The sequence below is a fragment of the Larimichthys crocea genome, chromosome XVII (genome assembly GCF_000972845.2).
Source record: "Larimichthys crocea isolate SSNF chromosome XVII, L_crocea_2.0, whole genome shotgun sequence".
In the NCBI taxonomy this organism is placed as follows: domain Eukaryota; kingdom Metazoa; phylum Chordata; class Actinopteri; family Sciaenidae; genus Larimichthys; species Larimichthys crocea.
The window spans coordinates 16,120,768-16,147,658 of NC_040027.1; the positions used below are offsets into that span (position 1 = coordinate 16,120,768).

General features: G+C 41.4%; 1 protein-coding gene across 1 annotated transcript in view; it reads left to right on the forward strand.

The window, feature by feature from the left end:
• Positions 1–25,107, forward strand: part of yjefn3 (YjeF N-terminal domain containing 3) — a 38,821-nt gene extending 13,714 nt beyond the window's left edge. The window contains exons 2-6 of the mRNA XM_010730602.3: positions 12,631–12,739; positions 19,932–20,042; positions 23,531–23,644; positions 24,215–24,365; positions 24,613–25,107. Of these exons, the coding sequence (XP_010728904.1) occupies positions 12,631–12,739; positions 19,932–20,042; positions 23,531–23,644; positions 24,215–24,365; positions 24,613–24,809 (682 nt within the window). The 3' untranslated portion in view covers positions 24,810–25,107. The remainder of the gene's footprint in view (positions 1–12,630; positions 12,740–19,931; positions 20,043–23,530; positions 23,645–24,214; positions 24,366–24,612) is intronic.
• Positions 25,108–26,891: the final 1,784 nt, after the last annotated feature.

Consider the following 26,891-nt stretch of genomic DNA (forward strand, 5'->3'; position numbering starts at 1 on the left):
CAAGCCTGCATATACCTCAGCTCTTTACTTCTGCTTCGATCATCTAAATGTTCAAGTTAAGTCTCTTTGGCTTCTGTTCTGTCTCTTCTTGTGTTTACTTTGTCCAGGGGATTGGCACAAATTTGGCAGAAACTGTAACAATCCAGCTGGGTTCATCAGCTGTTCCGAATGTAGGACGCTTTGACGTTGACTCACTTTTTCTCTTCTACTTCAACATAGCATGTTTGTGTGAATAAACACCTCAAAGTCTAAATACAGGCAGAATTATCTTTGTGCTTTGATTATGACTCATCAACAATCTGTCTTTTTTTTTTTTAGTCAGGCACCCAGATTTCTTTCTGGTCTAGATATACAACAGCGATCTGCTTCCATGAATTAGCTTTCCAAGAAGAGGAAAAAAGGTAGTTTTTGAAGCAGTAAGAGTTAAATAACGTTACCTCTGTCAATTTAATTTCCCTCCGTGGCACATTCAAGGTTCAGGTAATGAGATAATACAACGTGCAGAAGTTTTAATAACGATAATCCATTTAGTTATACGTGAGAATATTAAAAAGTTCTGTAGTTCTTGATATCACTGAACAAGTCAGCAACTTCAGATTTCTAGGCCACATAAGTCCCATAGGAAACTGGCAATTAAGCCATGAAAGATTACTACATTACGAGTTGGGTCAATGGTTGTATTGATGATCTAATAACTTAACTTTGACAGCAGTAAAAGCAGCCATGATGTTCACTGTGGTGGAGCTCATAACTTATGTCTCTATCACGCTGAATGATTTAAAGCCTAAAAATATATATCTATAAATACAAAAGTCGTTCTAATTGTTGCCGGTTGGCTATGCAAGCCTGTGGGGTTAAAACTGAGTTGATGAAGGTGTTTGTGTAGGCAGCAGTGACAGGAGCAGGCTTTGCATGATGGACTCCTCCTCCTCCTCCACATCACACCTCTGCAGCATTCAGCTCACACATCTGCACCTCCTCTCCTCCTGCTGCTGTTGCTCTTTCACCTCCTAATCATTTTAGAAGGAGGTGATAAAGATTGACACGCACGCGCGCACACACACACACACAGATATCCAACAATTCCACTACACCCTGCCAGGCTCCCCAGGCTGCACAGCTTGTGTGACATTCTGTTCTTATGTATGGGAAAATGCTACATGTGCATACATTACTGCTAAGCCTGTCAGTGCAAAAGCCGCTCGTAGCCCGAGGTTACAGCTGCACACATGGACCTTTAACAGACAAACTTGTCTGTCAGAAAGGGTCAGTAAGGCGCCAAGGGGAAAAGTCTGAGCAGCAGTTATAATTTAATGTGCATTTTTGAACTTGTGTAAGGAGATTGCACGTCAATAACACGACACAATGCCGCAGGGGCCAGGCTAATTGCTTGTGTAAATCCACTCTAGACTGCAGGGAGAGTTTCATGTTTGTGTGGTTGACTCACATCAGTCATTTTCAGTCTCTCCTGTTTTGTCCAGGTTAATCGTAACACCTGGCTGCTCTGCTCTCACTGGAGTATTCCTCTCTCGCTCCTCACTCTCTCGCAATAGTTATTATCATTATTATTAAAAGCATCTCTGAAGAATACTCTCTTCATCATCTCTGCCATCAGCCTTGGTCCCTTTTGCACATCTCACACATTTCTGCCCCGCCACCTGCCACCCAAGCATCGTAAACACACCCACACATGCGCTCACACGCGCACATATGCATGCGTGCATACACACATTGCAGCGTAGCTGGGAAAGGTCGGCCGAATGCCAGTTTCGATGCAATGGCTCTCTGGTCCCTCTCATGGTTCCCCCTACTGCTGTGCTCATCAATTATACATAGCTTGCACATTGAGTGTGTGTCTACGCGTGCAGGTGCTCTTGTTGCAGTTCTGTCAGAAACAAAATCTCTGTTGGTGTGAGGGCTTCTGGCCAAACACGAGAGTGGGAGATGCTGAAAAACAGTGACAGGGTAGGTCTGAGGCGGCACTTTCTCATTAACATGCTCTCGGCTGTTTTGCTGCCTGTGTTCTGTATCTAATTGCCTTTCAGTTGACCCACCTGTCTTTTCCTTATGAATCAGTCTCCACAGTCTGCTCTGTGAAAGAGAAATGACTCAGGGATTAGATTACACATTCACATTTGGTAAATACACACACACACACACACACTCAAATGATAATTAGGTAGGAAGAGAAAGAACAATCTACGTGACAGGAGTTCAAAGAAAGCCTTGTAGGATCGTAGATTTCTGAGCAGCAGCAGAAGGATCTTCTTCTTTTCTTTGGGCTCCTCTGGCTTTGTCTGGAGATATTCACATTGTGCTTTTTTTTTTTTTTTTTTTAACAATGCTACAGAAAAGAGCTACAAAAACTTAAAATTACCTTGACAAGATTTTATTCTGAGCATCACTCATCTAGTCACCTATCTCACTGGCCACTTTTTGAGATGGGCTTCTGGAGAAGAGTGTAACGTCCCTGCAGGGCAGAGGCAACATATGCACATGATTTTTTTGAGATGTTATTGGATGTTTGTATTGTATGAGCAGAAGAAAGTACAATTACCAGTGCACTGTCAAAACTGACAGAATGACAGACCCCCTTGGTGGGCCTTCTGCATGCACTTCATCTGACAGCTAAACCTGCACAGGGGATATTATGCAAAGAGGAAGCGATGGAGTTGCACCAGACATGCCCTGCAGGTTCATAACCTATCTACCTCACACCTGACTTGTTATTTTTGGTTCAGTACAAAACAACACTGCATGCACAGTCGATGTAAACTTCTTCTTTGGAACCTGTAGTCCTCATTAATATCACATTGTTCTACTCAGTCCCTGTACGCCTCTGAAGTGGTTTATTTCAGACTTGCTTCAGACTTAATCTCTAAGAATAAAAAAAGACTTTGCTCTCAGTGTCAGACCATCATCTAAACTCTCCAACAGCCTCTCTGAAGAAATCTGATTTGCCACTTTTGAATTATTTTCATAGTTCGTAATTGGTTTTGGTGCATCTTTGTCTGGTCTTGCATCTAACTGTTTTTTTTTGCCACTTGGAGTGAGTGGAACACAACACTCATATGGCGATCTTGTTACCAAAATAGTTGCCCATTTACACATTCAGCAATGAGCAACATTAGTATTCGTTAAGAGTTGTGGTTCTGATCACTGAGCTGAATGTTCTCGCTGAAATGTGGAGTTAGAGGTTAAAACTGTTTTTCACCAGTTTCCAGTCCAGGATTTCTTTGGCGGTTCTAAAAGGTGGCTCGATGAAACACTGAGGCCATCCTGAGCATACGGAGATTAATTTATCTCGCTCAGAGTGTTTCAAAATTAGTCACGTCATTTTCTGAACTCATCTGACACAACTGTCAAAATTGCTGCTTGACTGCTACCACGAGTGGGCCTGGCAATTCAATATCCTCAGATGCAGGAAAGTTTGAATTGAATAGAAAACATTGCCTCTCATTGCTAAGTGATTCTTGTAATATGTTCTTATGATAAGATTTAAACATGATAAAAGCAAAATATGAAATGCTAATGAATTGTAAAGGGGTTTCCATTCTCTTCCCCGAGAAGTCAGGGATTGATGAAGATATTAAATATTAGAATTCACTTGAGTGATACTCAGTATTTCGCTTCCTTTACTTCTTTTAGTGTGTACAAGATTCTTTACTTAGATGCAAGCATGTATTTGTCATTTCCATTTGTATTTAGTGTCCTTCTCTTATTTTCTTTATATCTTGTCCTCCTCTATACTTGTCCTCCTGATATATCCCCCTCCAATCTGTCACACTGTGTCCTGAAACTAACCGAAAATTACATTTGGAGCCAAATGGGTGTAAAAACTGTAGACCCATGGGATTGCAGGCAGACCTAAAATACAACAAGCGTGATGTTATTCACTTCTAGCTGGTTTCATTGGTCCCATCAATTCTGAGCCAACATTAGCCACATAATGATAGATCATTGACTCTGATTAAACGCTGTCTCATGCTGTCACAGTAAGACACTGTGGTTTTAGCTTACAGCCCTGGGAGGAAAGCATTTATTTAGCCACATGCTGCAGAAAAGGAGGAAGATTGTCCGCTTCATGGCAGGGTTTTATTAGCCTGACTTCTCTCTTTGTGTCTCAGTATTGCCGGTGGCGGCGGGTCTAATTATGCCATGTCACCTTCTCCTTCCTCTGTTCCCCTTCGTCTGCTGTCTCTCCACCTTCCCCATCTATCCGTCACTTTTCATTTTCGTTGCCACAATAATTTAGCCCTCTCTCTTACAGCTGATTTCCTTTATTTATTTATTATTATTTTTTCTATTATAGCCCTCAAGAAGAATTAAAGAGTTAAAACATAACAAACATAATCTGCACTGCCACACTCTGTGATCAAGACACATTGTTCCCCCATTATCCTGAATGCTTTGAGCACCCAATTACAGCTGTGAAAATGCCATTTTTCAGCTAACGTTCAAGACTGTTCTCAAGTTGATTTTTCGTTACAACAGCCAGCACTCATGATGATTGCTGCATGTTCTGATTCCTCATGATGACACTCAGTTCCACTCCAGACAACCCATACTGTTGGCATGCTAACGTGAGGTTAGTATCTATAAATATGTTTTGTACTGGCTTGTTTTGGCAGGTTGACTAACAGGCTTCTGTTTGCAAATCAAGTGTTCACGCTCAGTGGTTAAACCGAAACATAAAGTTTGACATAAAGTCACTTCATGGTAGAAATCACTCTGGCAGTATTTGCCAGTGGGAAGCCAGTGAGGGATTGCAAACGTTTCACTTTCACCCTTTTCAGTTGGTTCAAATTGATTTAAAAGCTGTAACATTGTAAAAAACCTGCCACTAAAATCCATTTCAGATCGACTGAACACAACCAGACAGGAAAAATGCATTGTCCAACCACATTTACAGGTGACTGTGGATGCATACAAACACATTATTGATGTAAGGTTAATAGATACTCACATAATATTCCACATAACTGTGCACCTAAATTACAGTCTAACTCACGGAGCATCAAGATGACTTGGTGGCTCATTTCGAGTTATCTACAGTGTACGGTTATTATTTTCTTGTATATGAAGGAGCATATGGACCTGTTTTTATTCCAACATGCTCTGTATGGGTGCTCACATGAGTCTGGGAACTTTGTTGCTATGGCACCGGGGCTGTCCATAAGGTGCACACTAGGGAGGGAAATGAGGTCACTTTTTTTCTTGTATGAACTGAATCATCTTCTGCCGGCTGCAGAGAAAACATTAAAAGAAAACAATATGGAATTTTTAGATTGGACAGAAATCGGAAACAGTCACTGGAGACAGAGCTTGACATTTTTTTGATACTGTGTGTCAGTGCAGTCAGCCTCAGGTGTTATATGGACATAATATATAAATATAACATGCAGGTCTAAACCGGGTCGGAGAAGCAGCCAGGCCAAATCTCTCTCTAAAGACAAGCTGTTCCTCCTGAAGTGCCGATGCGACTGATGCATTGTTGTTATTAAACTTGAGGTCACTTTCTAACACAGATAGGTCATCAGTCTGTCATGTCCTGGCCAGTAGCCTTATAAATTGTGCTTGCTGTTCTGCTCTGCCTCTAGTAGCAAGAGGACAAGACCCTGCCTCAGTGGAAACGAATCAAATATGACAACACATGCCTCCCAATTTGTGATGTTGATAGCCTCTGGCCTCAAACTGAAGGGAGCTTGGTTTTAAAGCACAGGCAGAGGTTATAAATGGATATTCTGGATAAGTAGGTGAAAGGATTAAAGACCACTGGGGAGGGCATGGGATGATGTAAACCTGTGGGCATGTGGGCGTGCCCTCACTCATGTATGTCTTGTGTATGTAATGTGCTTCATCAGTGCATCTGTGTGTGAGTGTGAGTGTGTGTGTGTGTGCGGGTGCTCCTCCATCTAGAATAAAAGTCCACTTCCGATCACATGACATCTGAAGATGAGAGATAAGTAGACCTGACTCATGGATGGACATTTTTAGCTCAGGAGAACAGGAAATATAAAACGGAAATGAGCTCGCCAACACCTGCGGCTTTAGGTAAATATGAGCCATGTTTGTTCACACATGTCAACAGGTCCATGGCTGCAGGGGGATAAAATGAGTTATGAGAGCAAAATGCAGGAGCCACTGATTGGGATTATCTAAAGAATGTCTGTCTCGTCGTACCGGATATGAGGAACATGAGCGGACGGCTAAACTGATTAAGCCTGATTTGAAAGAATGATGCTGGAGACGGTTATATAGATGTGACTGCGTGTCTCTCTGTCTCTGTCTCGCTCTTTCACACACACATACTACATACAGACTGCCCTAAATGATTGCCCAAGGAGACTTGAAACAAAGTGAATCATGCCATCCTGATTTGATAAAAATTGAGCAGCATGAAGGGCTTCACGCTGGGCAGTTAGAATGAGAGCATATGGAAGCACGAGGCCAGCTCCTATCTGCCAGCTGAGGCTGTTTATGAGACACTCCCGTTGCTGTGGCACCTGATCCTCCTGCCCATCATCGAATTATGCAGCGGGAAACGTAATACGTACCTTTATGCTTCAAGCAATCTACAAACGTAAGTTTGAATGCAGTCTGACACCGTAAACACCTCGTAATGAGTCACGCTCGCTTGTGATTTTGGCTTGCTATGATGTGGTTATACAAATTATTCATCACATCTAGCCCTGTGCTTAAAAAATCCATATGCATATGCTTTATACTCAGATGGTCTGGTCAAACACTTTTCATACCCACCTACAGTCAGATACAATCACACATACTGCAGAGCATTGTTTTCCTCTTTGAGATATGCTTATGTAACAACCTGATTCACTGTTTTGTTCGGGTTATTGCATTGTTTTTCTCTAATTTTAACCCTCACCCTTCTTAAAGACAAAAATAGAGCACAAATCATGTCATCGCACAAGTTTCTTGTCAGGAAATCCTCCTCTGATGTGTCAATCTCTGCGTGTGTTCCCATAGTTGCCTTTTTAAAGTCATTTTCATTCTTCGAGATACTGCAGAGCGCTGTTCTCTAACCTTAAAGCATATCTCAACCATCCTGCATTTCTCTGCCGCCCTCCGCCCCTCAACTTTTCCCCATTTACATCATCTCTTAGCTGGATACTGCAGGACTTCCTGGGGGCTCACCGCAGGAGGTGTGACTGATGATGAAAAGTGTCCTGAGATGACACATGTTAAATTAGATGCACAGACACACACCTGCTGATAATCTTGTTTTAAATGGCAGGAGAGGCTTCCTTCAGTAACACAGTTCTAACGCTGTAGGACATACAGTAAGCTGACCATCAGTATTATGACCAAAACCTTTTAGCTGGAGCAAAGCTGAGTGTCCATAACGAGATTATCAGCGTAATGATGAGAGTGAGGTAGGTAGGTAATGATGGGAGTAATGGTGTATAGTGGTATAAAACTACATTTGTAGTTTTTCTCTACAGGCATTCCTCAGGTTAAAAACCTGTTTGCTAAAGAAACATAGATTAAATCAACCCCTGTGAATCATCTGTCATGTGCCCTCTCGGTCGCTGTTTCCTCTCTGCATGTCCTCTGTTGTCATCTGTCATCACTCTGGTACAGTGAAGTGCGAACCTTCGTCAAAACAGCTGTGATACAGGGAGACAGATGGAGGTGGAACAGGAGGACAAGAGAGACCCGGCAGAGGAAGACAATGAAAATTGAAAAGGGTATAGTGGGGTCGGAGGACAAAACAATGGGACTGCACTTTTGTACCACACAATGTGATGAAAATCCAGGTCAGGTGTTTCTGCATCACAATAACTTTGAATATGTTGATGAAAGATCCTGGTTTTTTGTTGGTTTGTGACCAACATTTCATAATCGCAGGGAAAGAACTCCAGGAAAACAAATGCCACCCACACAGTCCAACTCATCCTGCCTCTTGTTGCAATTCATAGATAAGTCACAGCTATTCATACACCATCTCTTGACATAACATGTAGGATGGATCTAAATCAGCAGCTGTCTTCCCTCTTTATTTAGTATTAACCACATATCCTTGAGGAGGCTGGAGCAATCCCAGTTGACATTGGTTGAGCAGCAGGGCACACCCAGAGTAAGTCACCAGTTCATCACAGGGCTGACACGTGGATCCAAACATCAATCACACTCACATTCACACTTACAGACAATTTAGAGTCACCAATTTACCCGCGTGTCTTTGGACTGTGGGCGGAAGGCGGAGTACCCGGAAAGAACCCACACAGATACGCAAACTCCCCATAGAAAGACCAGAGCTTGGGTTTGAACAGGGAACCTTCTTACTAGCCACCGCACCACCATGCCTCCCATTTTGTAATATTGTTTCCGGCAGTGAGACATCGGTTTCCGTGGATTTCAATTGTAGAACACACCACTTACTGCATGTTGGTGAGAGGTGGACATGTACTCAGCGATTGTAGCAAACACAAAAGCTTCCCCTGTACTGTATTTAGTCTGAATCACCACTGTGTTCTATTAACTATGAGAGACATAAATAGATGTTAATATATATGGAAATGCCACAGATTAATATTGTAAAGAGGAGAGAAACAGAGAAAAAAAAAGCTGTTTTCTTCTTATTGACATGTTATTTGATATGGTAATTTATTTGTGTTTAAAAGGCCTGAAGTATCATTAACAACTGCTGAGTGTAAGATGGAGGTGGGAGGTGGACAGATAATGGGATAGAGGACAGGCAGACAGGAGGATGGAGAAAAAGGCTGTGGACCAATTTAACACACTGCTTTTATTCACTCTGTCCTCTCGAATGCAGGAATATGACTAATTATTACCTAGTCTTTAATAGACTGGAACAGTTTGTCACTCTCATGCACACACACACACACACACACACACACACACACACACACACACACACATGCCTTTTACTAGTGTGGACAGCTTAGTTAGTTATAGAACAGTAAATCTGGAGCAGGTAGCAGCCGGGCTGTACGATCATGTTTTATAAAAGCTAATGAGGATGGTGTAACATTTGTAACATTCAACAACACTGAGATAAATGAATGCATCTTACACCTGTAACATAAGTAGATCATGAGAAATAATTTTAATTGTTCATGAGCAGTATTAAATTTGGGTTACAACAAAAAGATCCATGAAGATTCCTGTTAAAAACTGTACACATTAAAACAAATCATCCAGACTAATGGTGATCACACTAACGAATGCTATTCCAGGAAACGTGTTAAAGTTTTCCTGAAAAGTTTTTTTCTCGCTTCGGCAGGAAGCGCATCAGTTTGACACTAACAAGACAAAAAAATTCTACAGCCATGGTAGCAGCATGTTCATGTTTGCATCCTAACAAGCACACAATGACAACGCTTACATGTTTTTAGCAGCTATAATGTTAGTTTGCATTCTTATTTCAGCGTCTTAGCTGCTGCTAATGATGATGTCAGTTTCAATTCAGTTTCAGTGAAGACTGCCAGTGTAGGCGATGTGAGTTTTTCTTTAGTTACTCAAAAACACTATTTTTATACGCTCCTTATCTTATAAGTCAACAGACATTAAATCTGCCTGTTTCCCTCTTAGTATAAAAATCGGAGGTTGGAAACATGTCGACTGTTTCACTTTCAGTTATTTTAATCACGCTCCTTATCTCAACAGTAGATCACGCTGGAAAGGTGAAAATTAGGCAAGCTGAGAGGGGGAGGGGGTGGAAATGTGACTATTTCAGTCCTCCAGTGTTAGAAAAATAGAAGCCCTTCTGATTTTCCTTGCTCATATGATACAAAGATGCCTCACAGCTGCAGCCCTTCTACAGTAACACATTGTTTATCCATGGCTGGATAAATTTAGCATGTTTGTGCACTACTTTATTTTAACCGTTGCAGAGCTGTTGCATTATATCTAACAGGTTTGTATTTTGTATTGTATTTATATGGTTTATTGCTATACGTTCATTACATACAGCGTCGACAACATGCTGGTGCAGAAACAATGAGAACTGATGATGAGATGTTGCTCATATTTTATATATACTCCATGGTTGCTGTTCGTGTGTTGAGACTGACATGTTTTTAATGAGTCGCCCTCTCCAACATAAATTATTTTTTCATCTTTGCTGTATACACACTCACACACACAATTTGCTGCTGCAGTGTCCCCATTTCCCCACAGGGACCATTAAAGTTTCATTTTACCTTTTCTCATGTGTAAGATAAACAGACTTATTAAGCAGGTACCGATCACAGTTACAGTGAAGGTGACACACGGCAGGAGCACATCAAGCTCCGCGTGGGGAAATCAACTCTCTCTCCGGGGAGAGGCTGCTGGCTGCTGCATGGCTGTGCCTATAGGTGCAACAGAAGCTTATGCTCATAATGCCTTGTTTTCTCTGCCGCTGCACTACATGATCGCTTCATATGAGCTGGTAATTGAAAGGACATGCAGTGTGTGGCATGAAACCATCTGTCTTTAGTCTGTCCTCAGTGCTGTGTGCTGCTCCCTTGTGGTAGGTCCTCTTGGCTAACACTTGCAGCCATTGAGAGCTGTACACCCACAACACTTTGTTCTGTGGTGTAATATTAAGGATCACTAGTGACTGCCTGTTCAGCAACAGTAATGTTACTGTGACAGCAGTAGTTCTGGTATCAGAGTTCTCTCCCAACCAGTAACAGCCACCACCCTTCCCCGTCAACTGTCTCAAAAGCGACAAATTAAAAAAGCTCATCCTCACAGAGAATCAATTCGGCTCAATAAAAAAACTCTCCAAGAAGCTGGTGGTGCTGCTGGGTGCAGCGAGCACAGTGCGAACCCTGTGGACTGAGGTGAACTTTCCAAAGATCAACTTGTCACAGTGACTCAGGAAACATCCCTGAGGTGAGCCATGGGTGACAGCTGCTGCTGCTCCACTGCCACAGGTAAATGCCAGAAACCCCACTTAGATACACTGGCTTTCTGACACACACACATACACACACCCAAACACATATACACTGCTCTGTCTTAAAAGAACCTAAAAAGAACACGAGCAGGCTTAGCATTAGTCACTGTCAGCACAGAGAATACACAGATGATACAGAATGAATACATGTCTTACACACACACACACACAAATACATTCACACACACAGGAATCCCCAGATTCAGACGCAGTCCTTCGCTGTAATTGTTCAGCATAAACAGAACAATAATAGAACTGTGCGTGTTTCTGGAAAATGGATGAAGCTGAATTGCAAGATGGTGGCACAATGCATTATTATTACTACATGATTGACTAAAAATCTTCCATTCCAGTCACAATGATAGCGGAGTATTTAAATATTTTAAATCTGCATGCATGCATCGTGTTTAATATATCACAAATCCAATGTACGCTGTTGTGTCTGGTGTCTTATATTTGCTTTCTGCAATATTCGTAGGTGTTTTGTTTTTTTTCTTCAGATGATGTAATGAGAAATGATGTAACCTAAATAAAGAAAAAAAACGCACACGCACTTGTACGCACACATTCGCACAAAGAGCTGCTGATCTTTTCTGAGAGGTAAAGATTTGAAGCCCTGTTGAGTCAGTGCTGATTAGGAGCACAAAACATTGATTTTGTGTATCGACCTTTCTCTCATCTGCTCTTATTGGTCTGCAACAGTTTGAAAAATGATCGTTAATAGGGCAGACACATATCTAAAATCTATTATTGTTTTCTGCTTCCTCGTGTCCCTCTGAGAGGTTTTAATGTGCAACAAATTGGAAAAGAACTTTAGATATGCAGCTTTGTTTCTCCCTGAAAGTAATTGTCATCATCCAGCTGCAATACTGAGGAGGACCACCAGGTGTCTGTAGAGTAAAAGGGATGTATTTGATGTTACAGAATCAGCTCTCAAAATAAGAAGGCAGACTTTTATAATTTTCACTTCCTCTCCTTTATATTCTCAAAAACAAGGCGACAGCACTGTGACTGCTGCCATGTCACCTGTCGGCTACCGTGCCGCCCCAGTCACCATGGCAGCCAGAGGAACAAACATTTGTGAACATTAAATTACAAATATTGTAACTAATGCAGAAAAAAACCCCCATCAATGTCAGGTTCCTGTCACATTTCACGGCCACAACTTGGCATATGTGAGCTCCTGTAAAAGCCACAATTCAGGTCATCACCCACATGTTCTGTTTTGAGTTTCACAACCACACTTCCCAGAAGCTGTTAAGGTTTGGTATGAGTAGACGTTGACATGTACGAAGTCCTAAAAACCTGCTCACAGCAACCATTGCTTACTGAAGTAGACATGTGACAACCACTTAAACACGTGCGCGTGTCAGCAGACCAATTTAGCCGCGTTGTAAATACCTTTTTAGTGTATTATTGGCCACTGTGCTGTCTGTCATTTCTGTGTTCAAATGTTACTTTGTAAATTTGGATTCACGTTACAGGTACTTTAAATTCAGAGCATATCTGCTGGTGGTGGGCTAAACTGTGAATTATGTGTGAAGCCTTTTAATGAAGCTCAGAGTATTTCCTGGAGCACACCAACGTGATTTTCAGCTCCATTTACAGTTATTATGAGGATGTTTTTACCGGGGATGGCGATATTGAACAAAAATGATACTTCACTTACTAACTGTGTGTTTTTCTGTGTCTGACAGTAAAGGGGAGGTGGCAGCCATCGAGACAGAGCTGCTGAAGGACTACAGGTTTGGACAACAGCAACTGATAGAGATTTGGGGACAAGCGTGTGCCATCGCCATCACTAAGGTCTGCACGCCTGATATTATCCAGATGTCTTTTGTTGTCTTTTGTTTCTATGTTTCTTCTTTCTGTAACAATGTTACTCTAAGCATGAAGCAGAACACAGCACAAGGCAAACTCTTTCCCCCTTTTTTCATTCATTCATAATTTCCATCCATCCATCTCCATCCATCCGACTGTCTATATTTGTGTGGACATGCGATACTATTGCTATAAATAAAAGCCGAGACAGATAACATCATTACATCATGTTTTTTATTGCAGCTTTTGTTTTTATTGTGAAATAGACCTTTGCTTGAATGTGCTATTATGCTTTCAAAGCTCTTTTCTTTGGACCATTAAACCAGTGGCACCGAACACTGAACAGTGGTTTACTGTAATGTGTGTGTGTGTGTGTGTGTGTGTGTGTGTGTGTGTGTGTGTGTGTGTGTGTCTGCGTGTTGGGTTTGCTTTTTAGTATGTGATTAACAGCACTCTTACTAGCTGTTCTGTAAAACCACCAATGTTATTTATATATCTGAATATATTTTGTAACATGATTTATATTTTCTCATTTGCCCTGCTCTTTGCCAAAAAAGAAAACAAAAAAAAACGAGAATGTTGTTATACAAAATGTTACTTAAAGCTTTATCAGTTCTTTGACTAATCTCATAGCTTCAAGGATTAGCACAAATTCAGTAAAACACTTTCTCTGGGAGAGCTTGTTTTTTTTTTTGTGTTGCTTTTGGAAATTGGTCAAATCAAATGAAGTCATGCGCTTTCTTTAAAACCGCTGTCCCTTCCTGCATGAAGCCATCCACCCAGAAGCTGTTCCAAGCTTCAAATAAAATAAAATCTGTGGCCCCCGACCCACCTAATCCTGTGCAAATACCTTTAATAGTCAACACTGTGTATCACTCAGCAAACCTTTTCTAAAGGTCAAAAAATTTCATCCCTGTTTTTTTCATCCCAGCTGCTGCACATTCTGTCACTTTGAGCTTTCAGTAATCACCAGAAAACTGAGATCCTTTCGTGACTTTTTGATTGTACAAGAGGGCAAAGAGTCACAGCTGCTGCTACTTACACTTTCCTAATTTGCATTAACTTCCATACAAAATGTCTGATTGCTATGAGGAAGAAATGTTCTAACTTTCTGTGACATTTACCTCCAAACATTTGAGCGGCTCACCTCAGGGCAGAACACCTGAGCTCACTCTGTGGCAGAGCTCCTTAACGACACCGGTCCAAAACCACAACTTTCTTCTCTGTGATCTGGACTGTGTCAAACCGAGAGTGTATGTGTGTGTGTGTGTGTGTCCGAAGAGGGCTGTTAGGAACACATGTGGTTACCTTTGACCAGACCACGGGCTTGGTTTTATGCCACACTGGTTTTCTCGGTTGGCTCTTCACCGGGCTGTGATGAATAAGAGTCTGAGCTACAAGACACATGAAACCACGAAACCTCACACTGCTGTCAGAAGGAGGGATGAGGAGAAAAAGAAGGAAAGAGACAAAGAGACAGAAGCAGAAACACACATGAGGGGTTTACAGGAAAAAAGCTACAAAAAAAAACAGAAAAAAAGTTTGAGACACTTTTAATATAAAGCAAAGAAGAGATGGAGACATAAGAAAAAGAAGATGAGAGACACCCAAGGAAGTTGGACATGCAGATACACTGAATAAATATGCAGATATTCTTTTTTCAAGTATGTCTTAATTTTCACAAGATAGACTACTTTCCTGTCTGTCTTCAAGATAGGCAGGAAAGTAGGGAGAGAGATAGGGGATGACACACAAGACACAAGTACATGGTACTTGTGAGCTGTGCATTGACACATCATAATTTTTTTAATGGATGTGGCCGACTTAACAGCAAACAGCTGGTTATTTACACATCTAACAGATACAGAGCAACATTCTGATTCATTTGGATCATGGACACCTATTGAATAGAAGCCAATGTAAATTGTTGGCGTCCAAAAATTGAGCTAAAAGAGAGTGGACTACTGGACTTTCATGCTCTCGCCAGCTGGAAAAAGTGATGTCGATGGAAGAATGATGATGTTTCTGTGTGTGCTGGGTATGTCAATAAGCAACGTTTGCTAATGCGAGTCATATCAACTTTATAAGGTGATAATAAGTCAGTAATGTGTTCCCGGCTTGTTGCACTGCCTCCAAGTGGAGACTAGTCTCCGAGACTAGTGTTTGTTTTAGTGACATATTAGTCATTATTACTTCATGCTTTTAATTTGTTGGATTTTATATGAATTCTTAGAATAACCACAGATGTTTTGGTAATACAATGGCGTATTGTTCAACCGAATAAAGCTATTACATTTTTGGGGGGTGAGAAACGGACAGACACAACAGCAAACAGTTTGAGAGAAAGTGAAATGGAAAAACAGGGGACATGTAAAAGCTGAGGCAGGCAGAGTGGCAGGATCAGTCAGAAGCAGAGACTTTGTGTTCCCCCCTCAGAGTGTGTGATTAAACTCACCACATCCACTTCCCCTCTATTATCAACGTCCACCGCTGGCCCCATGCCTGGCCCTCCACCAGCAGCCCCAACAGCATAGCCTTACTAGACAAACATGGCCAGGACACTGTGGATCGCTGTTGCCCACAGCCGCCAGCAGTACGCTACTGCTTACATGACATCACTGCTATTTAAGGAAAATTACAGTAGAAGGAGATGCAGACAGTCTGATTTCACTGCTGGCCTACTGCTGCTGGCTTCCAAGTATACCACAAAAAACACACACACACACCTACACCTTTGGTTGCCAGATAGATTATAGGTTTTCTGTAAGTAATCCCTTTACTGTTCCTACAGCAGCAGCCGCAGCCACCAGGTCCAGACAGTGTGTGTGAGTGTGTGTGTGTGTGCGTGTGTGTGTGTTTCTGTATCAGTCTGAGGCTTTTCAACACCTGAGTGGAGACAGGAGACGTTTTTTGTTACCCCACAGCAATAAATTAGTGTATAGTCGAGGAGCCCCTGGACTTTAGTCTGAGCTTTTTGTACAAATATTAAAGGCACTGTTTTCTGCATAATGTGAGTGTGTTTTTAGGACCTTGATAATGTTTTCTCAAGCTCAGTGTGTGTTTCAGGTTGATTGGAGGTGAAAGAACATGTGTCTTTAGCATTTATTTCAAAGAGGTATTCCCTTGGAGACCATATTACAATCAAGACAGCCATAATTTTAGGTGTGTGACAGAGAATGTGAGTTTAATGTGATTGAGGTGCCTGCAGTGCTCTGCATGAGACCCTGCACTCTGCTCACCTTTCGGGATTTGGGCACTTCTTAAAGTGTTTGTTATTAACAATGCCGCCTTTTATATAATGTGTTTTTATTTTTTATAAGTATATAAATATGTGGAAAGCTGTAGGCCTTAAATGTCATGTCTACAGCAACCTGAGGGGAAAAGGCTCTTCAGAAGAACAGATAAAAAGAAGCAACCAGATCACAAACCTGCCGAACAGATGCAACAAACCATCTGTCAGCGCTTGTAGAAACCTCGTACACATCAAAAATATCATAAATATCTCAAACGCCGCTGGAAAACATTTGAGCAGGTTTATTAGTCTAAAACGGAGTCATAAAACCTTGTTTTTCTAAAACAATACCGTGATGACATGCCTTGTTGCCAAGGCAGTTCAAACTGTTAGAGAGTTTTATTGAAACAAATGACATTATTTTGGAATAAGGTGTATCAGAGACTTAATACAAAAAAAGAAGTTAGAAGCTATCGTCACTACTGGCTAAAAATCCATACGACTTTGGGATTTTTTTTTGGCCAATATGACGTTTTCTTTGTGTTTAATACTATTTTTAAAAAAGTACAGAGAATTAGCTCATATTTGGGCACTGTTTTTTTAGGTAGCTAAGAAACAGACAAAGCGACAGACAGAAAGCATTACAAACGCTCTCTATCTCCTCTTTTGATAATTGCTATCATTTATTCGGCTCCGAATAAATGACTAGTTAGGATAGATACTGTATGTGTCATACAGTGACTCAAGCTTCTGCTCCACCGTGTGAGATTAAACAAATGCTTCAAAACATATCAGAGCACTGTCTGAATTGATCTGGCCCGCTCCCTTTATAGCTACTTACCTACAATAAGTGTGGGGCTCTAATGGTTTCACCAGCAGCACGAAATGGCTCCAGCATTGATATCAATGATCCTCCTGATGGTCCTCAATATTTAGAGAAAGGGTCATTAAAACTTCTGATGTGAGTTCTATGTTTGAAAAGCATTAAGGGAGGCAGGAGATGGAGAACGAGAGAGTACAAATGCAAGAAGGCCAGCCTAATGGTTTTTTTTCACACCATGAAATATTTATTTTATTTTTCTGGAATACGCTTGAAATGCAACACTGACATTATCTTTATCACTTTATGGAGCTGTAATGGCCAACACAATTGTCTACTTGCACATTAATCACACATGGAGCATCATTAGCATTCATTTGAGTTTCGTTTCTGACCACTTGATGATTTTATGACCAATATTTACTCTCTTTTCAGCTGTGTTTTTAAAATCCTACACTACTCTCTTTCCACTGGACGGTACAGCTTGGCTTGACTTGACTTGACTCTGCTCTGTGCACCTGGTACCTGGGACTTCTTTTAGTATCATGTCAGGTGAAGTTCCAGCTGAGCCAACACTAAACGGTGATGTTCATTGATTACAGGCTGCAGCTTTTGGTAAAGCTCCCATGTGTGTTGTTTATCGCCTTGTCGTCGCATTTAAGATGATGCCATGAAGTTTCACACGGTGTCACCCTCCCACACTGAGTGGGTACTATCTGCAGTGGAAAATGAAGTGGAGAAAAAGTGCCTGGTACCAAGTAAGCAAGTGAACTCGAGTTGAGCTGTACCATGCAGTACAAACAGCATATGTCCACCAGCTAGTCGCTAACTTAGTCCGTCTGCCACTTGGCATTGACCAGTTGTAGAAATGCAGTCGGTTTATCAGAGAGAATTTTTGCTGGAAATAAATGCCTGAAAACATTGATAATAAACAACCAAAGCTATGATTCAAAATAAATAAGGTCTGTAGATTTGTCAGGTACTGATCATTTTCTGTGGGTTTAAACAATACACACATATTGTGTGTCTTGTTAACATAAGACGCAAAATATAGTAGGTGGTGACACTTCAAGTCTACCCATATGTTCATTTAATCTATAGATGCTTTATTTTAGTCCACAGAGTTCACAGTTGGAGGCAACACTATCAGAGATTGTTAGTCTTTAATAGTTGGTTGATGTAATTATAGTTTGCATTTCCCTCTAGGGGGCATGTCAGCCCAGAGAGCTTGACATTACGCCCCCAGCCCAACACACACACACACACACACACACACACACACACACACATGCACACATGCACATGTGAATGTAAATTAACTCCTTGAGACATGTCATTAACATCAGGTTACACGGTGTGAAACTCACTAATAGCTTCTGTCTCATTAGATATGAAAATGAAAGTCCCGTTTTACTACCTCCTACTTTTAGTCTCTACGTTTCTCTATTGCACTCAATCGCTCCCCGCTTCTCATTCCTCACGTAACACTCCATCTCATTGTGTCTGTGTGATGATTTCTCAGCTGAGCTGTTATGGAGGACATAACGGCTGCTGTCCAACTCCACGATTCATCGCTCTGGTTAATGCACTCTCAGTCTTGTTATATCCAATTATACAACGTGTGGATTGGCCTATTTCTCCATGTGAACTTTCTCCTGTAAGGAATACATTAGTGAAAGTGGAAGGAAATGGATTCTTATGCACGGTGACAGACTTTCAAGCTCATCTCCAAAATCTGGAGGCCAAGTATCATCAATCTGTGATTTCATCTTTCTTGTATAACCAGAACAAGATTTGAATTACACAAGACTATATATTACACCTTACAAATGATAGAGGAATCATGTTGTAATTACGGTGCACTTAAATCGTAATTTTAAATAATTATGGGGTACCTAAAATTTTGAAATAAAGGAGTAACAACTGATAAATGATGGTGTTATTACTTTTTGAATTACACCGTACTTATGAAATAATAGCAGGGCACAGTGATGTAGTTATGAGAAAACACACAGGAAAAAGTGGAAATAAATTCATCATAGTGTTGACTTATTAGAAGACATAACAAAAGGTGTTTCAAGCCTATCACTGGAGTAAATTACATGTATTTTACATTCCTTATTAATGAATAGACTCCTTGTTTTGTCCTATTAATACGTTACCCGTAAAGCTTTTATATGTGCCCTGTAATTACAAAATACTTTCACTATAATTTGTGGGCTGTGATCGAAAGTATCACTGTGACTAGCAGTCATAAAATGGTCTAACTGGTATTATGGCTTGTTCTCTAATTAGACAGGATTTCCAGAAGTCTGCATTAAATGTCCCCCTCAGTTCAAGTTCCTCTTCTAGCTTGTGAAATGAAGCCTTGACCTTTACGCTGATGAATAATCATTCCTTTGTAATGTGATTGTGCAAGACAGACATTGAATGAAAAACCCCCTAAAAGCATCAGCTAACAATCTCTAATATGGCAACGAGATTGTGTGAAGATTGTGTGGAAAATTAAGGCAGACGTCTTCGGGCGTTTCAGTAATGATCATGAACTGCAAACACACGCATAAACTCACACAGTTTCGAGATGGAAGATTAGCCGCTCGGGTTGACAGTGCTGCAGGCGAGTACCTGTCTCATTCAAGAAGGTGCAGGGTGATTTACAAGGGAATGTGTGGTCAGTCAGACAAGGCAGATGCCAGCAGCCTGCTGCAGCCGGGGCCGAGACGGAAAGTGTGTTACATATACGGAAGCATCCCACGGCGAAGACGCTGGTATTTTTTCCACTGCTGCCAGGGTTATTTTAATGAGATTGGACCTTTCGTTCTCGTAAACGGAAGAGACAATGGAGCCATTTCCACCCTCATCTGGCATGCGTGGCATGCAGCAGCCAGGCACTGAGTATGATGGAGAAGCAGAGGCACAGATCGGATGACCTGCACTGAATACGAGGCCTGAGTCTGAGGGATAAATACTGATGACCATCTCCCTTTCTGTTGTTTTTGTCTCACTATTGTTCTCCATGAATAATCCTTTCTATTTTCTCTTTGGTACATCTCTTTTATCTATGCCCTCTGCCTTTCCTTTGCCCCAGTCATCTGTTTCTAACTGTCTTATTCTCTCTCCACCAGGCCTACCCTCTCAGCTCTCTAGCAAAGAAGCAGCCAACAGTGCTGGTGATCTGTGGTCCAGATCAAAATGGCTCCATTGGCCTGGTGTGTGCTCGACACCTGCGCATGTTTGTAAGTACAATTCTGTGCACAGAGACGACTTTCAAGCAGAGAAAATGCCAATTAACAGCACAAATGACTTTGTAAAACTGCTTGCTTTTACCACACTAGAGAAAATCCTGATAACTTGCAGGATTCAGGACTAACTGGAGACTCCCCCAATACAGACCTTGTGCACTTTACAGAATTTCATTTCAGCTCCTGTAAACGGCTCCAAGCAGTTATCCCATTACCCTCTCTGCAAGGCCACTCAGACAGTCATGATATCATGCTATTGTTACTCTCGTTAAAGCTGTCTGTGTCTTACGCTCACTCAGCCACGATATGATGTCATGACCATGTCTGCCCCTCAGACCACATACTGACTGACATTTCAAAACTAATTGTCGGGATCCATTCTCTTCAAACACATCACTGATCAGGACTTGGACGGCAGCTGATGTTGGTGCTGTAGTCCTGCACAAATCCATGACTTAATGGTATATGTGTTTTGCGGATCTTTGGCTTAGGATGGAATGCATCTATAGACTTTACCATATGTGTCTGCCAAACTAGATTTACAGTGCACTTATAGTTCTGATTAAAACCATGTTGCATGTTTAAGCGGCTTCATGGCTCTCCGTGGAGTCTCTCTTTCTTCACTCGCCTCTCACTCTCTGCCTCTCATCCTCATAAGGCCATGTCAAGGTCAGAGGTCAAAGCTTCTCCCTAAAGATGTAAAACAATTAGGCATAAATTCCCGGACTTTTGTGTGCTATTTTATCTCTTTTTTGTCCTTTGTATTCTAACGTTTTTACCTTCTGCTTCTGTCTTTTCCTGTGTATTTGTAAAACATTTTACTGCACCTTGAAATGTGCTATATAAATGAAGTTTTATTATTATTGTTTTCAAAGCCACTGCGCTCTATAGCAGGCCGACTGGGACCACACTTGTCTGAGTTTGCTCTAACTTGAGAAACTTGAGTACTTACTTTGGACTGTGAATCGCTCTCCTGGTGTAAGAGTGTGTGTTTTTCATGGTGCGATGTGATCCCTGTCAGCAGGAAGACATGCAAGGATACACGTGAGACACACACACACACACACACACACACATGCACATACACACATACGGCCTTGAGCTCCTGATGCAAAGCTGTGAATGTGATTAGACGGAGCATAGCAAAGCAGAGAGATGAATGATCAACTCCAGGCAAACGGTCCAATTGGCTTCTCACGTCACTCTAAGATGTCCGTGTTCTCAAAAAGGTTGTGTCTCATGTCTGTCGTGCATTTTTGATTATTTCCACAGCTAGGTATGAGGAGGGGGACACAACGCTGCATACCTGAAGACACACATGTTCCTTGATCAAAGCTAAAGTCCTATGCACATTAGTTCTGGTGTATTGTTCGTATTAAAACAAGGGGACATGATGTTATGTTTGGCTGACTGTATTTTGCTCTCACGGCATGGAAAGTTCACATTTTTGATGTTAGTCACATTATAATTAGCATGAACGAAACGCAAATATTTTTTAATTATATAACCGCACATCAAACAAATAATTTAAATCATATATAATGGAGCACATAGTTATGATGAATAGGTGCAACAATTAATATTTTGTCTTCAAAGTCCCGTCGCAGATTGAAATGTTTCATCAGTCAAAGACTTTATTGTGCTGCAGACCTCATTCCTTCATTCCTAATGGGCTGTGTGTAACAACAAATTTGTACAGGACACCATCGTCCCTCAGGGAGAGGGAGTGTAACCCTGTTAGTTGTGAACATTAACTCAAAAGAGACCTTGTCTGTACCCTTTGCTTGTTCCTGCCTCACGGCTCGTTTCTGTTCATGCTCAGTGGCACTGACAGACATTTCGAGCTCTTCCTTGGTTTCACACAGTTCGATGCCACAACCACGGATGAGGTCAAGGGCATGCCGGGGCCACTGGCTAACCCACAATGGCCACTGGACACACACACACACACACACAGACATGATGGAGATGACGTCAGGTGACCGGTGGCTGTGGTAGTTTGATTGGTTTAGTATCCCCAAGGAGGCAGCAGTCTGTCTGACCTGACAGATCACTTCCTTTGTAGGGCAGCCTCAGCTCAGCCACATTTAAAAGAACGATTTATTTATCTATGATGTTCAAGAAATGGGTCTCTGGCTGGAGCAGCTAGACGGCCAGATGTTGAGACACAATGTGCATGTGTGTGTTTTAAATGGGAGATACACAAATGACAACAAGAAGTACAGTTATACTGCATGTACTGTGTACTGACAATAAAGTAGGTTGCTCTTTTTTAGAGGGAGGATTACAACTGAGGCTGATGGGAAGTATTGGTTATTATTAAGTATTTGGACAAACTGAAAATTGGACCAAATGGTCGCACAAGATCGAATGTTAAGGAATCACCAGAGTAAGGGGGCATGAGAAGGGCAACATGAATGTCGGCAAACATTCTCAGGGAAATCCATCCAATAGTTGTTGAGATATTTTGGTCGGATGAAAGTAGTGGACTGACCATTAAAGGTCCAGTGTATTTCTTTGCATTGAATTGAATATAATATTCAATCAGTATGTTTTCATTAGTGTATAATAACATGAATATAAGACTTGTTGTGTTTTTGTTGAGCCCTTTATATCTACAGTAAGAGTGAGTCCTCTCCCATGGAGTCAGACAAACTACAACTGATCTAGATATGGACTTTATGAATTGAAATAAATTTTACAGCCAGAGTTTTTCCTCTGTGCTTGGAAGGAGAGTGATACGGGGTAGACTATTCATTTGGTTGCAATCTGTAACTTCACTGCTAGGTGCCACTAAATCCTACACACTGGACCTTTAAACTAACTGAACAACAGGCCAACATTGTCACTAAAGCCGTGCTAAACTAAATTATGGCTAAGAAACAGCAAAGTTACTGTATATACCTCGCTGTCAACATATTTTACCGGAACTACTTTCTACTAAAGAAACAGTCTCACTGAAATCTGTCGACAGTGTGTGTTCTGTGGATTATCCAGACTGGATAAGTGAGAACATATTTTTGTGGACTGGCCCTTTAAGGGTAATTATGAAGGTACATGAGCTTTTTACATCAAACTTGCACAGACTAACAGTACTGACAGTGGTTCCTCGGTTTTAAGATTTATCTTTGGGACCGTGTAAAGGTCACAGATCACAGGTGCTTCCTGCTGAGCATCACAGACCTTTCAGATGGTGGGTGTCTGGATTTCCTCTCAGCTTCCAGTTTATAAGGGAAGTATTCATTCAGGAAGCACCCTGTAGAAAAGTGTAATCTCTGATCGGGATTTTCACTTGTCATAAACTGAATGCCAAATGTACATTGATGCATCACACACTCAATCATGTCAGTGTTGGCTGAAATCACAGGCTATAGTGTCAGTATCATGTAACCTTTTCTCTATTTCTGTGTGTTTCTCCTCCTTCGTGGTCCCCCCCTCCGCCTCTTCTCTGTTGTTTTTCTCCATTGCCTCATCTCACGCAGGAATATGAGCCCACCATCTACCACCCTAAACGCTCCTCTCAAAGTCTACACCAGGACTTCACAGTTCAGTGTGAGAAGATGGACATCCCTTTCCTGTCCTATCTCCCCACAGAGGTCAGCAGCATTTTTTTTTTTACAGAATAACACGTTGGCGATTGTTGTGGCACGTTAAAATCATTTTGTTTAAGGCACGCATTGGTACGAATGAGCTTATCTTTGCACAAAGAATGGAAACAGGAGGAAAAGATAGCCTAGTTTTGTCTTAAGATAACAAAATCCACTAAAATACCTTAATTAACATGTTTGTCATTTGTTTCCTCGAGTCTCCATTGGTTCTCTGGCAACTGCTTTAGAGGTGGCAGTATTTTGTTTTGTTTTTTGTAAAACTGGCTGACAGTGGCATCAATCTTCTTATGTAACTCATGGCAGAGAGCTAATAACCATATTAAGCTTGTCAGACTATTGCTTTATATCGTGGCATTTGGTTGGATCATTGAAATAAAATGAATCTACTGAACGCTTTTTCACAGCTTTTCGGGTGGTTTGATTTGCCGTCCTATGCTGTTATACATCTTTCTATCCCTAAAATTCGTTTTATGAACCTCTGGGGAACCATTGATTTAGGTGAATCGTGTACAGGAAGTTAATCCTTCATTTGTTCATGCTGAGATCTGCTCTGTTTAGGTGCAGCTCATAAATGATGCCTACAATCTAGTGATTGATGCAATGCTGGGTCCAGAGGCAGACTGTGCCAACATTAAGGAGCCATATTCTGGTATTCTGGTCACCTTGAAGCAAATCAAGACCCCCATTGTCAGCGTGGATGTGCCCTCAGGTAAGTGTTCTATACAAAGACATCAGGCTGGAGGCACAGAAACATGATAGATGTAGCCTTCGAGCAGCTTCTTAGCTCCCAGGGAGGCGTTTTCCAAGTCTGGAGGCACACATGGAGGATAAATCTCATGCTACAGTCAGCTCAGTGTGAGCTCATCATACATTACCTGCTGGGCGTGAGCAGAAAATCATCACAATCCTCCTCTCCTTATATCTCTTTTTCTCTCCTTCCTCTCTGTCTTTCTCAGGTTGGGACGTAGAAGAAACAAGCCAGGATGGGATTAATCCAGAAGTTCTCATCTCACTTACAGCGCCAAAGAAGTGCGCCGTGAGTTTCTCGGGGAAGCATTTCTTGGCTGGACGCTTCCTGCCCTATGACATCCAGAAAAAATACGAGCTTAACCTCCCAGACTACCCTGGCACAGACTGTCTCATAGAATTGTAACACATGGGAAACATAAGAGCCGATGTGGCCGTTCCTCATTTTCAAAAAACGTACAGTCAATCTGTTCTCTTGTTTTGTATTTTATAGGTTGTTAATGTGACTTAATGTTAACATCTCAGTTGTGTAGATCAGGCTACACCTTAGCCAAATGTGCTGTTGAGCTACAGTAGAAGGATACTATTTAGAAACTGTGGTTTGAGTTATGTCTTTTTAGAGAATGGCATGAGTTTTTGTGTCAGTCTTCTTGTAAAAGCTGTAGCATTACACTGTTTTCTGATTACTTTGCAAAAAAAAAAAAGAAATTTCTTCTTCCCCACTCGACAAAAAAAGATTTTCTTTGACGCCGACCACTTGAACTATTTTTTTCTCTCTTTTTTTTTTAATGTTCTTGCTCTTTTGTTTAACTTTCTACTGAAGTGTGCTGCTCGGATTAATTTGCGTAGGTTGGCAATTTGACTTTTCTCTTGTGCTCTTGGTTTGTTTGGTCAGCTCGCACTTCTGCATTAACTTTTGGTTTCAGTTACTTCATTGGCTGTTACAAAAGGCCCAGACAGTTCTCGTTGTCCAATAAAGAAGTTCCTTTTAAAGGATCGTTCGGTTTCCAGTGTTTTATTTTTCATCATTTCAAGCTACACTGACCAGTTGCTTTTATATTAAGCAGAAGAACATTAACTTTATTGATCCCTCAATTGCCCAAAATGCAACCACACACACAAAGGGTTTATAGACATGCAAATGTGGAGTCCAGTCTCTATACTATGGTCCATGCTGGATTTGAAATGGCCACCCTCAAGCCAAGTCAAAGGTAAAGGGTCTCATAGTAAAAAAAAAACTCTACAGTTTCCATGGATCCTTGTAGCCTACTTTGGATCATTGTTTCTCTCATCAACGATGTGTCCAGACACAGCTGGCAGCTGTTTTCAGCTAAAAGGTCAGACAGTCTGTACTAACAGCTCAGCATTAAACACCAGCTAACTGGTGAACAGACTGAGAACTGAAGTCCAAAGCAGAGCAGAGAATGTTGGAGCTGTATGCAGTGCTTCAAATGTGAAGTGCTAATGTTGCTGTGTCGGCATGGTTGGCAACTTTTTGTTAAAGTGTTCACAAACATTATTAGATGACGACATGTTTTCCACTGCCCTTCCCGAGTAAAGTATCTTTAAAGTGGCTATGATCAATACTTTTTTATCATATATAGAACAACAATGAGACGATGTGATGGGGTCGCTGTAGTTATGGACCTACAGAGAATTACAATCTGAATCTGCAACTCTTGCACTGTTTAGCTATTCAGTCCACAACTTTACTGTTTTGGTTCACCCTGTTTGCTCCCATAACATCATTTTCAGGCAGTTGCTGTCAGTGAAAAAGCTCTAAAAAACCAACAATATCCTCCCTGTGCAGACACCAAACAGTGGACAGTCAGAGTTAGAGGTTTGCAGGTGAATGTAGGAGCAGAGAGAGGCAAATATTTCCCTCTGTAGTTGATAGAGAAGTTAAAAGAGAGAATAAACATATTCAAAATGAATGCTGATGCTGCTTGGTGTCTTTTGAAGCCCCCTCTAGAGCTGGTAGCGGTAGAGCGAGTGTCTTGCTTCAGCAGGGTAACACATCCCTTGAACACAGCTTGTTCTGTGAATTGATGGTCACTAATCACATCGCCGTGTTATGCGCACATCACCTGCAATTAGCGTTGTACCTCTTAGGTGATCGCACACTATTACTTCTGTTTATTGGTTCCCAACTGGATGTGATTTGGGAATGAAAGCCATAAACAGGTGTGATCAGGTTATAATCAGCTAGAGGAAAGTCTCTCATTATTGAGCTCAAGGCTGCGGGCTTCAATGAGAATGACGAAGCGAAACTGTGGTGCTGTTTATGGATGAGGTAATGTATATTTACATGAAGCACAGGAGCTTCTTCAGAATACTAATGCACTAATGCCCGGTGTGTGTGCGCACACACGTGTGAGTGGGTGAAAAGGAATGTCGATCCATCTTTTTTTCCTTTTTTTGTTTTTTTTTTTTTAACTCGGCGGTATTAAATCTGTCAGAGACTAACTGACGAGGGTTGTAGAAATAT